The 15034-nt window shown below is 42.5% G+C and overlaps 1 protein-coding gene across 4 annotated transcripts; it reads right to left on the bottom strand.

Annotated features, from left to right (window-relative positions):
* Positions 1-2: 2 nt before the first annotated feature.
* On the bottom strand, positions 3-13158 carry scyl3 (SCY1-like, kinase-like 3). 4 transcript variants are annotated; one of them, XM_079504876.1, is made up of 15 exons: positions 12808-13158; positions 11895-12079; positions 10325-10510; positions 9709-9822; positions 9502-9558; positions 9265-9367; positions 8840-8939; positions 7735-7815; positions 7387-7526; positions 6719-6909; positions 4932-5103; positions 4413-4523; positions 3757-3927; positions 986-1785; positions 3-655 (listed from the first exon to the last, which is right to left on the bottom strand). In XM_079504876.1, the coding sequence occupies exons 2-15, from the start codon at positions 12057-12059 to the stop codon at positions 593-595; spliced, it is 2454 nt and encodes an 817-aa protein (XP_079361002.1). In that variant the 5' UTR covers positions 12060-12079; positions 12808-13158; the 3' UTR covers positions 3-592. The 4 variants fall into 4 exon arrangements, with proteins under 4 accessions (XP_079361002.1, XP_079361003.1, XP_079361004.1 ...); XM_079504877.1 differs by having other exon boundaries at positions 7735-7812; XM_079504878.1 differs by lacking the exon at positions 4413-4523.
* Between the last annotated feature and the right edge of the window lie 1876 nt (positions 13159-15034).

The raw sequence follows: 15034 nt of genomic DNA, 5'->3' as shown, positions 1-15034 counted from the left end.
GGTCACATTAGATACCATAAACCTTTTTATTTCACCAGCAATCAGAAAGATACCAATAAATTATGTCAATCTCTCCACATTCATTCAAAATGCCAGCCTCAATTGATCAGGCTTTGGACAAGTCGGTGTCCCCTCAGAGTTTAAGTTGCAATGCAAGTAGTGAAGTATATGGCACAGTACAACCTAGAGATGAAAACAAGAGTTCATTCACTTCAGATTAGAGTTCCAAGTGTAATAGCTTCCTCAGAATTTGGCAAAAAATATTAATGGCTTCATTTTGATTCCCAGTCTAGCTGGTAATAGCTACCAATGAAAAGCAGACCATCCTTCCAGTACAAATTTTAAGTCGCCTTCATGAATGAAGACAATTGAATGGTATTAAACATCTTGAGACATATCAAAAAGAAAGTGTGCTGTTTTATCTATTGCATGATCGGTTGAGAGAATCACTGGACCCCTATAATAGATGGGATTATAGATTGTTTTTGTTGTCATGATCCTTCTGCAGGCGGAGTCGTCTTGTAAGGTGAATTGTTTCCGTAATGAGTCTCTAAAATGTTGCTCCATATAACAGAGCCAGGTCCAAAGTTCATCACCAAGCAGTCTCATCATCCCAGTTGAGATCATCTCCATCTCCCCAGCCATCTGCTTCAGCCTGAGAGGGAGAGAATTATCATTATTTTTGCAATAGTCAGCATACAATTATGCAGCCTTTGTTAAAAAGATGGAAAATGCCAAATTACTGTACGTATCCCAAATGCAAAGTCTATAGCAGTTACCCGTTAGTGGGGGGAAAAAATGCTGTTTTTACACAGATGTTTGTTGAGGGCCACCCAGGGACCCGTTTTTATATCCTACATCTTTCATTGGCTAGTGTCCCTGTACTACCATACTCACACAAGCTGGAAAACATAACAAAAAACCTTAAACGCCACAGGAACACCTGTGAACTAGGGTTTGAATATGAGACCTGGCACACACTCACCTCGGTCAGCTCTGCAGCTGCGAACTTGGTAGTGAGTGTCTGTGTATCTATGCATGAGTTGGCCTGTGGTGTTTCTGTGTGCTCTGCATTGGTGGTCGTAAAATGTCCAGTGTCATTCAAGTTGTACTCTCCAGGGAGCAGCAGAGTTGGAGAAGACAGCTTGATGTCCGGCACCATGTCCGCAAACAAGTCCAGCTCTGGGTCTCTGTTCAGCTTCCTCTTCACCTCTATGGTGAACTCTTCCCCAAGACCCCCTAGCCCATTCCCTGCCCCCTGACTCCTATGTTTAGGCCTGGGCTTGGGGTTGGAGGAGGGAGGGTTGTGTGATTTCTCCCACCCATTGTCCCATGAGGCAGTGCTATTAGACTCTGCAGAGGCTCGCACGGCCACGTTCAGTTTCAAAGGTTTGGAGGACCCCGGTCTAAGTGGTTCCCCCTGTGCAGGGTTTACAGGTGCGGAAGTGGCATGCCCTCTGGGTGGGGTGAGAACAACTGGCGCAGGAGCTGTCGGGGAAAGGTCTGAGGTGGGCTCTGTGTCCTCGAAGCTGTCCCAGGGCTCCTCATCGGCGGTTGTGAGAGGCAGTCTACTGGAGCTGAGTGGAGTTGTGCTCTCAGAGGGCTGGATGTGGATCTCTACTGGGTGTCCATCCCTATCCCCCTCCTCTGGGTCACTCCAGTCTGGCCAGTCCGCCGCCGGGCCCACCAGTCTCTCCGGCTGCTCCGGGCTGTAGGGCGGGGACTCCGCCCCGCTGGTTCGGCTGAAACCGTTCAAAGGAAGAGACATCTCTCTACTGCCGATAGCTGAAACACAAATCAGAATCATTTTAGATAGGGAGTGAGAGTAGGCCTGATGAAGCATGTACTGTAGACTAGAGCAGAGGTTCCCAACCACTGGCACGCAAGAAGGGAATCCCAAGTTTTCCCGTCGTATCTACAATAAGGCGAATCCATTTAAAAACACGACTGAGAAAAAAAAGAGAGGACAAACACCAGACCTGAACTATTAGTGGGCAGCGGTTTGGCCGTTGCACACATCTTGCCTGCCCAAAATGTAATTCCTGGAAACCGTTTCCCGACCTTCACAAGGATTTTCCAAACAGCGGTGAAAAGTTGACTTGGTCCGTTCGAATGAAAATACCAAGGATTCGTCAGCGGATGCGTCAGTGACTGATTCATAAACGGCTTTGAGTCCGTGTTACGTAGCATAACAGTGACATCACTGTCCAAGTCTTTGGTATCTTTACCGTTCATGTGTGCTCAGCCTCAGCAACAGCTGCAGCCTATTTTATCACTCGTGCTAATGAAACAAAACACTACACGGCGACAGTACAGGATTATTATTTCATGTCAAAAAGTATCAGAAGATGATGTTACCCACTACCAGGTCAGTCACTCTGCATGTTTAACTAAAGTTTTCCACATGTCCAAAGTCATTTCTGAAAACCTTTTTTTTTTAAATCATACTATCATTGTTGATATAACGGCATTTAGGTCAATGACACATCATTATGTTGTGGTATAATAATAATATAGCAGCAGATAGCCTACTTAAGGGCCAGTAAACTGTCTGGTGGTTTTGGTACAATGACCCCAATATGCCGGTCCGTGACCATTTTATAAACTGTCAGCTGAGGACTAGAGGATAGCGTTTTCCTCTGCTCCTGCTGGGTGAACTACAGGAGGGCCAGAGCCATGTTCAACTTTGGTTCTGAGAAGTGCAGCTGCTCCTACATCTTCACGGTAACAACACTGTCAAGCAGAAACCTTGTATTTCCACATTTATTTTTTATAAATTAAGTCATCATACTACAGTGTCACAAAAGTAGCAAGAATAGCCGAACTACAAGCTCACATGTTGTGATGCGATAAAGATAGGCTATTGTTTTAACAAGAGTTTGTGACCAAATAATAACTACAGTGAATCCTTTGAACAGGTTCTTTTATTCAGATACAGGGCACACCCGTATCTACCGTGTGGTAGAACTGGTTGAGCTCATCCACCCTGCCCACATTGCCCTTGCCTGGCTAGTGGCTATATTCCTTCCTTCTCTTTATGTTGCAAGGCAACCAGATAATAACATGGTTACCAATATTATTATATACTAGCTGTCACTCAGGAATTACATGTCAAAGTTCAGTCTGTAGTACTGCAGTCTTTATTACCATCAGTGCCCTTCCAATACATCTCTTCTAGGGTTGCAACTATCCTATCGATAACTCTATTTTATTAAAATTAATTACTTTTTGTAATAGATTAAATCAATGAATCAAAATTTGTATCGCACAATTTTGTACAATTTTCACCCGGTGCCAGTTTCTCCGTTATTCCAACCAGTTCCTTTCCACTCCATCAGGCCAACCCCATCTAGGGTATGGGCGCTGATGACGTGGAGGAGAGAACACGTCCACAGCGTCCCTGGTAAATCAATTTGTTTGATCAACTGTTGCACCCCTAATCTCTTGCACTCAATAGAACCTGTTGAGTGAACCTCAATGGCCCATCTATGATGACCATTTCCTGAAAACATGGTTTGTTGTAGGCTGCCTCAATGTGTTGACGAAACCTACATACAGTAAAGCAGACACGATACATACATTTGTGCATAGGCGTGTATACATTCCTAATTGAATGTTCAATAGCATCTAGTTTGCATGACATACTGTACACTACAGTAGTACAGCTGTAGAGGATCATTAATCTCCATTACAGCAGGTGGTCTACCCACATCATCTATAGAGTATAGAAATGAATAGTCACGAGTGTCATATCACCTAATTTGGATGTCGGTGAGTAATTGTTGGGGGTTTCCCTACTCCTCTGAACACTGTCCATGTTCTCCAGGACCAGCCCCCCTGCTCCAGAGGGTTTGGGGAACAGGTTCAGGACCTTAGAGGGCTGGGCTATCTGAGGGTGGAGGCCTCCACCTATATGGACTGGAGAGGCTGAAATACAGAGATGAGAAGAAGGCACAATGTTAGATGAGATTAATATGGAATACACATGCATTCTAGTTTTATTCCCATCTAAAACCACAAATGAGGAGTTATGGAGGATCACAAACCAGGACAATATAACTACTACCATCAAAAGGAGAAAGTGGAACTGGATAGGCCACACCCTTACAAAGGACACAAACAACATTACGAGACAAGGCCTGGACAGGGTAGGCAGAGGAGAAACACCTGGAGACGTTCCACACTCCCAAGACCTAAACAACATCATAGGTGAGCTGGCAGGAAGCAAAAGCCCAGGCCCAGAAGAAAGTGAGATGGAGAGCTCTGGTGAACTCCCTATACCCCTCAGTGTAAAGAGGATTAAGTCAAGTAAGTCACACAGTGGTTTTGCAGAACCCAGAAAAAGCTTATCCATATTAGTTTGCAAAGCATGCATGCTTCTTCCCAGGAAGGACCTTATTTCACATTCATACCGTCATGTACATTCAGTCCTGGAAGCTGCCCAGGACACTCTTGGCCACTGAGCAGCATTGCCGCATCAGACTGGATGTTTAATTCCATGCTCAAGGGCATTTTGATGGTAACTGTTGAGCAAGGGAAGAGCATTGCTTATTCAACTTCACAGCTGGTCTAATGTTTTGAATTGCACAATCTTTGAATCACAAGCCTGCTCCTTTCACTTTTTGATTAGAACTCCCCAGCTAACTCATTGACTGCCACTGAAGTCTATAGACGTCATTTCAAATCCAACACTTCACAGTCTATAGGCGTCATTTGTTTTTTCCTCAGTGTTTACGATACAGGGGGCTCTTCTGCAACCTGTGAGTTCATCTAAGGCTTGCAGATCAGAGGATAACCAGAAAACACGAGAACAAAATACATTGATCACCTATCAAATCCTATTATAGGATAAATTTAAAAAAAAAAAGAATAATCTCTGCTTTGTTTCCAGACAGTGTTTTGGTGAAAACAAGATGAGCCTTGTTCCTTACTTTCTGGGGTAACCTCTGTAGACTTGGTGAAGTTGGGTGTGGTACGTTTGAACACTTTGGTTCTCTCCCCTCCTACCACAACCTGCGCTCCTAGCAATGGCACCAGCACTGCCAGGCTTTGCAGTGTCATGGCAACCAGAGAATCATTGGTGTCTCTCATTCCAAGCAAAACCTACAGGTGAAAATGGGTGAATAAAGTAGAGTAAGTAACGCCTTATGTACATAACACATTTGTAAACCACCATTGTACTTTTAAAAGTGTCAAATTGAGGCCTATGCAAAACAGATTTCAGTTTGTAACCGAACTAAATCCATCCAGTTCAGGATATTACATCGTATACATATAACTCCTGCTCTCAAGAATAAAATGGATGTCAGTGCGTCCCCATTTTGCTTTAAATGCAAGACAGAGATTGGTAATTATGTTCACTGTCTTTGGTCCTGTGTGAAGCTTCAGAACTATTGGTATGACATTGTATCAGAACTCTCTGTTATTTTTGGTGTCCCGATCGATTTAAACCTGTTGTGTCTTTTACTTGGTCTCCCAGATGATCATGTTGTTGATGTCAAACATAAGAGGTTGTTCAACTTATTGACGTTTGCTGCTAGGAAAAATATTCTTTTGTTTTGGATCAAGGATGTTGCTCCATCAAAGAAATCATGGCATAACATTATAATGGACTGTATTCCTTGTGAATACATTACATGCATGGTGCATTCTAAATTGGACACTTTCTACAAAATTTGGGACCCTTATTTACATCATATTGGACCAACATTGTCTGCCACAATACTTGGAGGTTTTCCGTGCCAGCCTTAGATATCTTATATGCCAGCATTCTTCCCTAGTGTGTGCTCTGCTTTGGGGTGGGGGCTGGTCTGCCCTTTGGGTATGGGGGGGTGGTCGCCCGGGCAGGGGTCTCGATGCATTGCATCGGGGCCGCTTCTTGGGGCGGTGGCCCTGCCGCCTGGAAGGGGGGGCGGTTGCCGCCTTTGGGTGGAGTATGCATGGGTCTGCTCTTATTGTAATGTTTTGTGCCTATGATAACTGTATTGTCTGCCTTTTTAACATGTATTTCATTGTCCTTGCATGTTCAATCTTTTTATTTATAATGATGTTGTGCCTGAGCTGTTTTTTTTGTTTTTCTTTTCTTTTGTTGTTTGTTATTATGTTCTTGTTGTGTAATGTCTGTTTGTTGTCTGTAATGTTGTGTAATGTCTGTTTGTAAAAACCAATAAATATACTTTATAAAAAAAAAAAAGTGTCAAATTGAACCCCAAACTGTACACACAGATGTTCCCGGCTTTAAAGGTATAACAATGCATAAGTGTCCCATGTCTACAAACATGAAGGGGTTAAATAGTAAATGGTGCATTTATATAGCGCCTTTATCCAAGGCGCTTAACATAGATTGTGCATTACTTTCACACACCGATGGCAGAGGAAACCATGCAAGGCACCAACCTGCACATCGGGGCAAATTAGGGGTTCAGAGTCAAGGACACTTCGACACTAACTCTGGGGGAGCCCGGGTTCGAATTGGGAACCTTGCGGTTCCCATCTGGCCACTCTACCCCTGAGCCACTGCCGCCCCCAGGGTTACCAATAAACAGACATCAGACATAAGAAAAACATTGTAAGTGATTGTTTAAAAATGGTGAGAGACTCAACTACACTTAATTTAGTAGAAGACCGCTTCGCGGTAACCACATTGTTAGAAATATTAGCGATTACAAAATGTGTCTAGAACTTGTCATTTGCACATAGCTCATAATGACATTGTCACCTGAGGTAGGATCTGGTTCTTGAGCTCGTCGTGGTTGAAGAACTCTGCATAGACGTGGATGTGACCCAGCAGGACGACCCTGACATGCTCCTCTTTGACCTTGTAGAGCTTGAGGAGCTGAGGAACCACGTGGTTCCGGTAGAGGGTGATGGAGAGCAGGCAGCCTTCACCACTACCTCCACCACCGGAATCTGTCAAACACGGCAAAGAACGGTAAACTAGACTCAAATGCTACATTACAAGTACAGTTGACCAATACTTTTACAAGTAACACACAACCCAGTGTGTTCATTTAACACTTGTTGCTTGTACACCGATTTACTATTTTCTCAATACAAAAAGCAGCAAGAAGCTATGTACATAGCGTAGGTAGCGTAAATTCCACTGGTTCTCCACATGGGTCTAGGGACCACCAGGTGTCCTTAAGCAGGTTCCAGAGGGTCCCCAGGCGTACATTATGATTGATACTTAGGAACCAAATGGACCCTTACGGGTCAGCAACTAACACAAATAAGAGTCAAATTAACATTTAATTATGTGTAGATTTTATAATGTAGACTGGGGTCCAAAAGATAAGAAATTGTATCAAATGGGGGTCCACCGCGGCGCCTAAAGCATAACAAACTGGGGATCTTTGAAATTAAAAGGTTGAAAATAAACTATCTAACCCTTCTTTGGCCTTAGGAGATGAGGCAGGAAGCTTTTCACAGCCATGGGCTCAGCAAAAACCAGAGGATTGAGGAGTTTGGGAACAAGACGGGTAGCAAGCAGCTCCTCTGGTAAACTCTGGACCCTGTCTAACAGGAACCTAAACACAAACACACAATAACCAAAAACACCAATAATCAGCTCTACATAAACAGCAAAATTGCCTTGCACTGATAAATGACTAGAAAACAAGACCTTATTCAAAAGAAACTTAACTATAGACAATTTTCCTTAATTAGCATTACTCAACTTGTCTTTTACCATGTGTATAAAAACACAATTATTTTGGATGCTGATGAATGACTCACTTAAAGAATTCATTCTTTTCTTCCTCCGTCTTCAGGGTCAGGCTCTTCAGAAAATTCATCACTTCTAGAAAGTCATTCCTGCTTGTGGGATAAAATACAAGTTTGATTCATTATAATGGTCTCCGTCGGGTAGAAACCCCATCTCTCCAAAACTGACGCTGACGCTGTAGTAATGTAGTATGATCAAGTAGGGTATTCATTTACGGAAAATAACACAAAAAGAACATAAGACTAGAAAAAGTGCCCCTCGGGGCACAGGTCTCCACCAGGGCAGGTCAGGTTGTGGCCTCCTGGTGGCGCTATAATAGGCCAATGTGAAAAGGCCATTTCTTCATACGCCTTTGATGGCAATTGGATGATTTGAGGCATTTTGTTCCAAAAATGTGTTTTGCAAAAATCAACCTGTTGGTGGCGCTATAACAGGCCAATGTGAAAAGGGTGGGATATATTCCTCAGCCTAGTAAGAAAATGTGTGAAAGATTTCACGTAAATTGCATGCTGCGTTCAAGATTTGAGGCTTTTGTTCAAAACGGGGAAATCTTGCAAACTGTGAAAGCCAATTATAGCCAATTAGGATGGAATATGAAATATCGGACAGATCCGACTTGAGCACATGACCATAGAGATACTGTGTAACGATTTGTGAGATTTTTGGACAGAATCTGGAGGAGTAATATCAAAAAATGTGTTTGACAAAAGTCGGCCTCCTGGTGGCGCTATAAAAGGCAGATGCGGAAAATGCAGGTCAAAGGTTTATCCGTGGCCTCTAGGGAGTGTGCATGGAACGTTTCACGCAGATCGGTGCAGTTTTAGGTAAAAAATGTGAAAAGCTGCCTCATGGTGGCGCTGTAACAGGCCGTTCTGGAAAATGTGGGGCAGAGGTTCATCGTTGGCATCCAGGGAGTGTGTGTGCAAAGTTTGGCATCGACCAGGTTAACGGTGCCGGAGATTAGCTGTTCACAGACGGACGGAAGGACGGACACACACACGGACGGAGTGCAAAACATACTCTCTCCCCATGCCTTCGGCCTGGTGGAGACAATAAGAGTTTTCTACCCGACAACAACGATATCGAAAAAAAAGGTGATAATTGCAGCCATCAAACCTGAAGAAGTCATGAGTCAGCAGTGAGCAGAGTAGAGGCCGCGACGAAGGGTCAGAGTTCAATAAACATGCCTGCAGGGTCGTCTTCAGGCTATCAGACACTATGGGACAGCCAGGAGAATAGGTGAGAGAGAAAACAGTGTGTGTGTGTGTTAGTCTGACCGTTATATTGACTATTATTTAATCCTTTATTATTAATATTAAATTCACCCTTTTTAATGACATTGGTATCTGCAATTATGCATCTGATGTGCCCTACGTTTAACCATTTTGAACCTGGCATCCCTACTTTGGGTATGTCATTGTAGGCGAAGCTTTTAAAGTTCATTTTTCAAACAAAGCAGATCAGTCAGGCTCTACTAGTGAAATCCCATTTCTCTATTCATAAAGATCTATCTGCACTTCAGTTCATCAGCTTATACTCACCATAGCCATTCATCAGTGGGATAAGGGCCTCCACCATCATTCCAAATGAGAAACAGTCTCGAGAGTGAGCGTATTCATCAGGGAGAGTTCTGAAGCCCTCCACCTGTTAACAACAGTTCATGTCAATCTCCTTTAACAGATCAATGAAAACAATCAATTCATCAATTTATTGTCATGATAAACAATCCTCAGTTGTTTTACTTTTCTTTTTTTCTGCGTGGCTCAATATCCCATTACCTGCTCTTCTGGAGGTACAGAACTCGTCTCTCTCACGTTCTGCACGCTGCGAAGAAACTATGGATGCAAAAAGGACAATAGAGATCAAAACATTTCCGTGAACTGATAAATACATAGGCACAAGCACTATGCCTCTTAGAAATACGTTTGGATTGCTTGGCATAGTATGTTTGCATAGTTAGGCTTTTTACATCTGGTGTCTCTTACCTCAGGGGTAGCCTCAGAGAACTTGCATACAGTCTCCATCGCTCCCAGTTTCCAATGACCGTCTTCACTGACAAATACACATGACATGCAGACGTTGTTGTGGCTCGATTTGCCCTGTGGGGTGAAAGAGAGGAATAGCTTATATCCAAGATCAAGACATCTCGGGATAGGATGCTGTTTCCTAAATTCCTATAACGTTCTGTAATGTCTCCCATGTCCTTGCGGGCAGAAATGTGCACAGTAAGTAATATGTGACTTTTTGTATTTGTGTTTATGTGTTCGGGTAGGTTGACTATTTCAGCTTTGACCTTAGGTGGATTGTGTGAAGTGGGTCTAATCTAATAGTCGTTAATTTATGCTAAACTGACAATCCCATAATAAACACGAGCAGTGATTTATGAACCATGTGGCAAGTGTGTTGACACATGTCAGATATTCAATCAGAATAAATTCTGATAAATGACACATTTCTATATCACTCACTCTAAGAATCGGAGCAATGGAACAACCCTCCAGAGTCCTATGTCAACGCCAGCATCCATTCCGGAGCATCGTTTATCCATTTGCATGCGTGTGCAATGTGCATATGTATGTGTGTGCGTGAGCTTCTTCTCACCCTCTCGTGCAGGAAGACGAGTGCCTGCAGAAGGTCATAAATGCCTGCGCAGATCTCCTCTGGGGAGAGGCTGTCCAGCAGCAACTCCAGAGGTTGCACACGCTCCGTCACCAGGTGGATACCCCCGTCCTGCACGGAGCACGACAGGAAGCGCAGGAGACACGGGTGCCTCAGAGTCTTCAGGTGCTGCAGGATATGAAAGAGTGTGGATTCAGTGGGCGGCACTACCCGGTAGCCTTCCCTTGAGTACGTTCATTTCACCTTTATGATTAGGGTTCATAATTCAAGGGTTCATAATTTCACCATTATGATTAGTCGTCTTCCTTTCTTTTTTTAACCCATTCTGACCCGAGATCAGATTTTAAAAATGTCTTCTACATGCTGACAGTTTTCTGAAAAAGCTATGTTTCTATGTCAGTCGTTCTTCGATTTTTCAAAAATAGCAGACCTACAAGCTCGTAGCGCGCTATGAGCTTGTAGATCTGCTATTTTTCAATAGCTAAAGCATAACATAATGCTAACACCAAAAGGGGTTCCCGCCCAAAATGGGTTAAAGAAAGATATACAGTAAGGTCTAATAATGGCATGGCCCCCAATCTTAGGCATGTCTCATACTGTACTTTGTGAATGAACACATGCAAGTCACAATGTGGTGTTCAGTGGGGAAGCCGTACTGTTGTAACAGTGAAAGTTACCTTTTTGTGAATTGATGTGGTTGAAACCTGACAATGCGTTGTGTTGATAGTCTTTGCATCTTAATCTCTCATGTACAATGCGCTAACCGCTAATATTCTGTTTCATAATCGTTTTTTAATTATATCTTTTTTTAATACAGCTCTTATAGAGTTTGCAACCAATGGCGGGGAAACATGGCAACAATAATATTGGCTTCACAAAGATTTTTTACTTTAAGTCTTTTAGAGAAAATACTTTTGTATACGTGTAATATTTAAGACAAAAGACCAACAATTTGTGTAAAATGGACGTTTCTTACATAACATGCTATGGTACATACTACATACAGTAAAAACCACACTATTCAGTCTTATGCACATGATGTTTACTTTACTACAATTTCCTGCCATAGACACAGTAACTTCATTCACTATCGTGTTGGTGGTTCTTGAGCGGTGGAAGAAATCTACTCACTCTAGCAAGCTGGTAGATGATATCAATCTATAATGCAACCACTTAAACCCTTCTGTTTTCACTCTACACTAAATATATTCTCCAGAAAAGGCTGATCTACAAGCTCAGAGCTTGTATGTCTAGCCTGGCTTTTGCCAGACACATAACGTGGATTCACTGACGCTTCCTCCCCGGGCAAAAGCCAGGCTATTGTATATCTTCAATTGTTACCAAACGTCAGCCCCAGAATAGGGATACTAGGGTTCAAGAGGTTAAATCAAATTGAAAATAATATACTTTTGTCACCCCAATTTCAGTTTTCCAAGGACACTCAGAAAGACCCAACGCCAAGATTTCCAGAAGGCCAAGATAGGTGAGGAATAACTCCTCATGATGCAACAGAGGTAACACTGAACTGAAACCACATTACAACAGTGCTTACTTTAGCAGCTTTGTTGACTTTGTCTTCATTGCCCTGCTTGTGAACAAACACGGAAGCAGGCTTCCCATCCTGGAGCAGGGCTGAGTACATGGTCAGCCCTGAAGGCAGTGTCAGGAGGGTCTCCTCCAGAATGCAGCTCCGCATAGCGCTGCTCTCGGCCCCCATGGAGGCGGTTCTTCACAGACCTGGAAAGGGGGTCGTGGCAGGGAAATATATCAAATTATCAATCGGATAGATAGCGTATATTTTAATTCAATACATACAAGACTCTTTCCATTTCTTTATACTTCTACTCCACTCCATATCAGAGTCAAATATTGTACTTTTTACTCAGCTACAATTATTTGCAGATGTATTAATCTGATATCATTCATAAAAAACATACATGAACCAATAAAGCTTTAACATCAAAGGTTTGGTACCGTCAGTATATTTTGATGCCAATGCTATTGTAAATTTACTCACAATTTGGAATAAAGGACTTGTACAGAATGGCCTGTCATGAATTGCTACTTTTGCATCAAGTTTAAAAGAAATCTGAGAACTTCTTCAAGCACTGGCTAAACATCCATATAGTGTATCAGGAAATGAAGAACTACAGTCTGTGGTGACACATGGTATTGGTAGCACACTGTTTAATTGAATTAGGGTTAGACATTCCTAGCACCAGCCTTATCATATCAATCATGCACATTTTCCGCATCCTGAGACATCCTGTCGTTTGGTCACATCGTGGTGGAAGCTTCATGTCATAATAAATTAAACATATTTAAATAGGGGGGGGGGGGTAGTGATGATGATGATAGATGATAGTACAGCACAGCACACGTCATTTAACAGTGACGTTGATGAGCAATCAATCAAGAGAAGCTATAATAGAGATACAACAAACATGTTGTTTTAAGACCATTACCTCTTTATCGTTATAATCCGCAGCAGACAGAATGTAATGTCAAGTTGTAGGCTGTTAGCTGGCTGTTAACCTAACCTCGCCGCTACGTGGAAAGCCAGCTGCCCATTGCAACGCTCCTCCTCAGCTCAGCAGGCCCTCTTCTTCACTCACACCATGTTCACTTCATGGCAGCAGCGGCAAAGTATGAATATGAAAAATAATGATCCAGTAAGACACACTAAAGTGTCCGGGAATCGATTATAAACACAAGCCAGTAGAAGAAACACACAGGGCTAAAATAAATCGCTAATGTGTGGATCGATTTAACTTGCTGTTGCTGTAAACACCGACTCTTCCGGTCAGAGATTCGGACTAAACCATTCCGACTCAAACAGTAGGGGGGTGTGAACATATCAAGGAACGAGATACGTCCAAATCTCCAATAATTTAACAAACTAGACAATTAAAAATACATCAATAAGTATGTATTTAATATAGTAAAGCACGAACTGTTTGCACTGATCTGCCTGATCTGTGTACATGTATTATTGAGTTCATACAATATCAGAAGACCCCTACTATAAATAACCACTGGTTTCGACCATAGTGGTGCGAGAAAACGCAGGTACGTGAAGGTGAATGCACACATAATGCAACTGAGAGGCACTACTTATATAAGTTATTACACATACAAGTAAGTCACAGCAGTGGTGTAAACTAGCCCTGTGGTTCCCAAAGTGGGGTCCGACCCCCAGGGATAGGGTTGCCACCTTTGAGATCTTGAAATAAGGGACACTCTTTACGCCTGCCACGGCCTTGTGGCACAGGCGTGTGCGGCAAGGTTGAAGCAATAAGTTGAAGCAATAGGTTGAAGCAATAGGTTGAAGCAATAAGTTGAAGCAATAGGTTGAAGCAATACGTTGAAGCAATAAGTTGAAGCAATAGGTTGAAGCAATAGGTTGAAGCAATAAGTTGAAGCAATAAGTTGAAGCAATAGGTTGAATAAGTTGAAGCAATACGTTGAAGTTTCCCTTCAACTTATTGTTAATGCTATCCACAACTTTTGAAGTAGAATTTTGTTTTCCAAATGAGCATAACAACATAAAGAGTTCTGATTGTGAATCCGAGTGGTTCTTTAAATGGGCACAATATTTAATTATATTGATTTATATTTATATTAGACTTTAAAACTCAACATTATTAAACAATCAACTATAATAGTCTACTGAAATAGCAGGCTAACCTATCCCCACATCAGCAGCCAAGATGTGGGCTATTGGGCAGGTATTAGAAATACTACTGACATGACATCTTGTAAAAACACGGATAAATAAGATGATAAATAATATAAGGTCCCATACCGAATCGATCTCAGGAGATGTTTGTCAAATGTCAAATGGATTTCGCCCTTACTGGATGTTTGGGTCATGAAGAACTGAAAATGAACTGAACATGAAGAACACGAAAAGATGAAATTACCTACCTAGGTTCCATCATGGAGTCAAATCTTTCCGGTGATAAAATGGCCACCAACGTAATCAAAAAAGTCAACCAAAGAACAAGATTCCTATACAGGATCTCCTCACTGGTCAACAAAAACACCTTGAAGACCCTAACAGGAGCCCTCGTACAAGGTTTCCTCGACTATGCATGCACCTCCTGGACGGTACCACAGCACCTCAAAGGCCCTTAAAACAAGGCTCCAGACTTCCCAAAACAAACTGGTCAGGCTACTACTTGGCCTCACTTCCCGAACCCACCTGGCTGGAATGGCTACAGGACTCTATACTAGGAGCCCGCGGACCCCCATTAGAAAATATATGCCAGCGACCCCCATAAGAGAGGATTTTTACACAGTGATTCTCAACCCATTTAATTTCAAGTACCAGTTTGACATGCATTAGTCTACGGACCCCCATTTAATGGCATTTCTATCTCTGGGCCCCCAATTCATATTGTAAAATCAATGTTAATTTAACTCTGAGGGTCCATTTGGTTCCATTTGTACACTCTCAGAGTTACAGATCCATAAGGGTCCATTTGGTTCCAAACTATCATTTAGCTGGGGACCCCCTGGAACTCCATCAAAGACCCCTGGGGGTCCCCGGAGCCCACTTTGGGAACCACTGGTTTAGGCTAGGGTCAAGAGCCAGGGTCAGATTAATTTGAAATCTACTTATTAAATTGCATGGTATTTTTGTAAATAAGTCACATTCACTTGTATTACAAAACAATTGTTATCTATTGT

The sequence above is a fragment of the Electrona antarctica genome, assembly GCF_951216825.1.
Source record: "Electrona antarctica genome assembly, chromosome: 7".
In the NCBI taxonomy this organism is placed as follows: domain Eukaryota; kingdom Metazoa; phylum Chordata; class Actinopteri; order Myctophiformes; family Myctophidae; genus Electrona; species Electrona antarctica.
The sequence above is the reverse complement of the archived record's forward strand: the minus strand, read 5'-3'. Positions and strand labels throughout refer to the sequence as shown.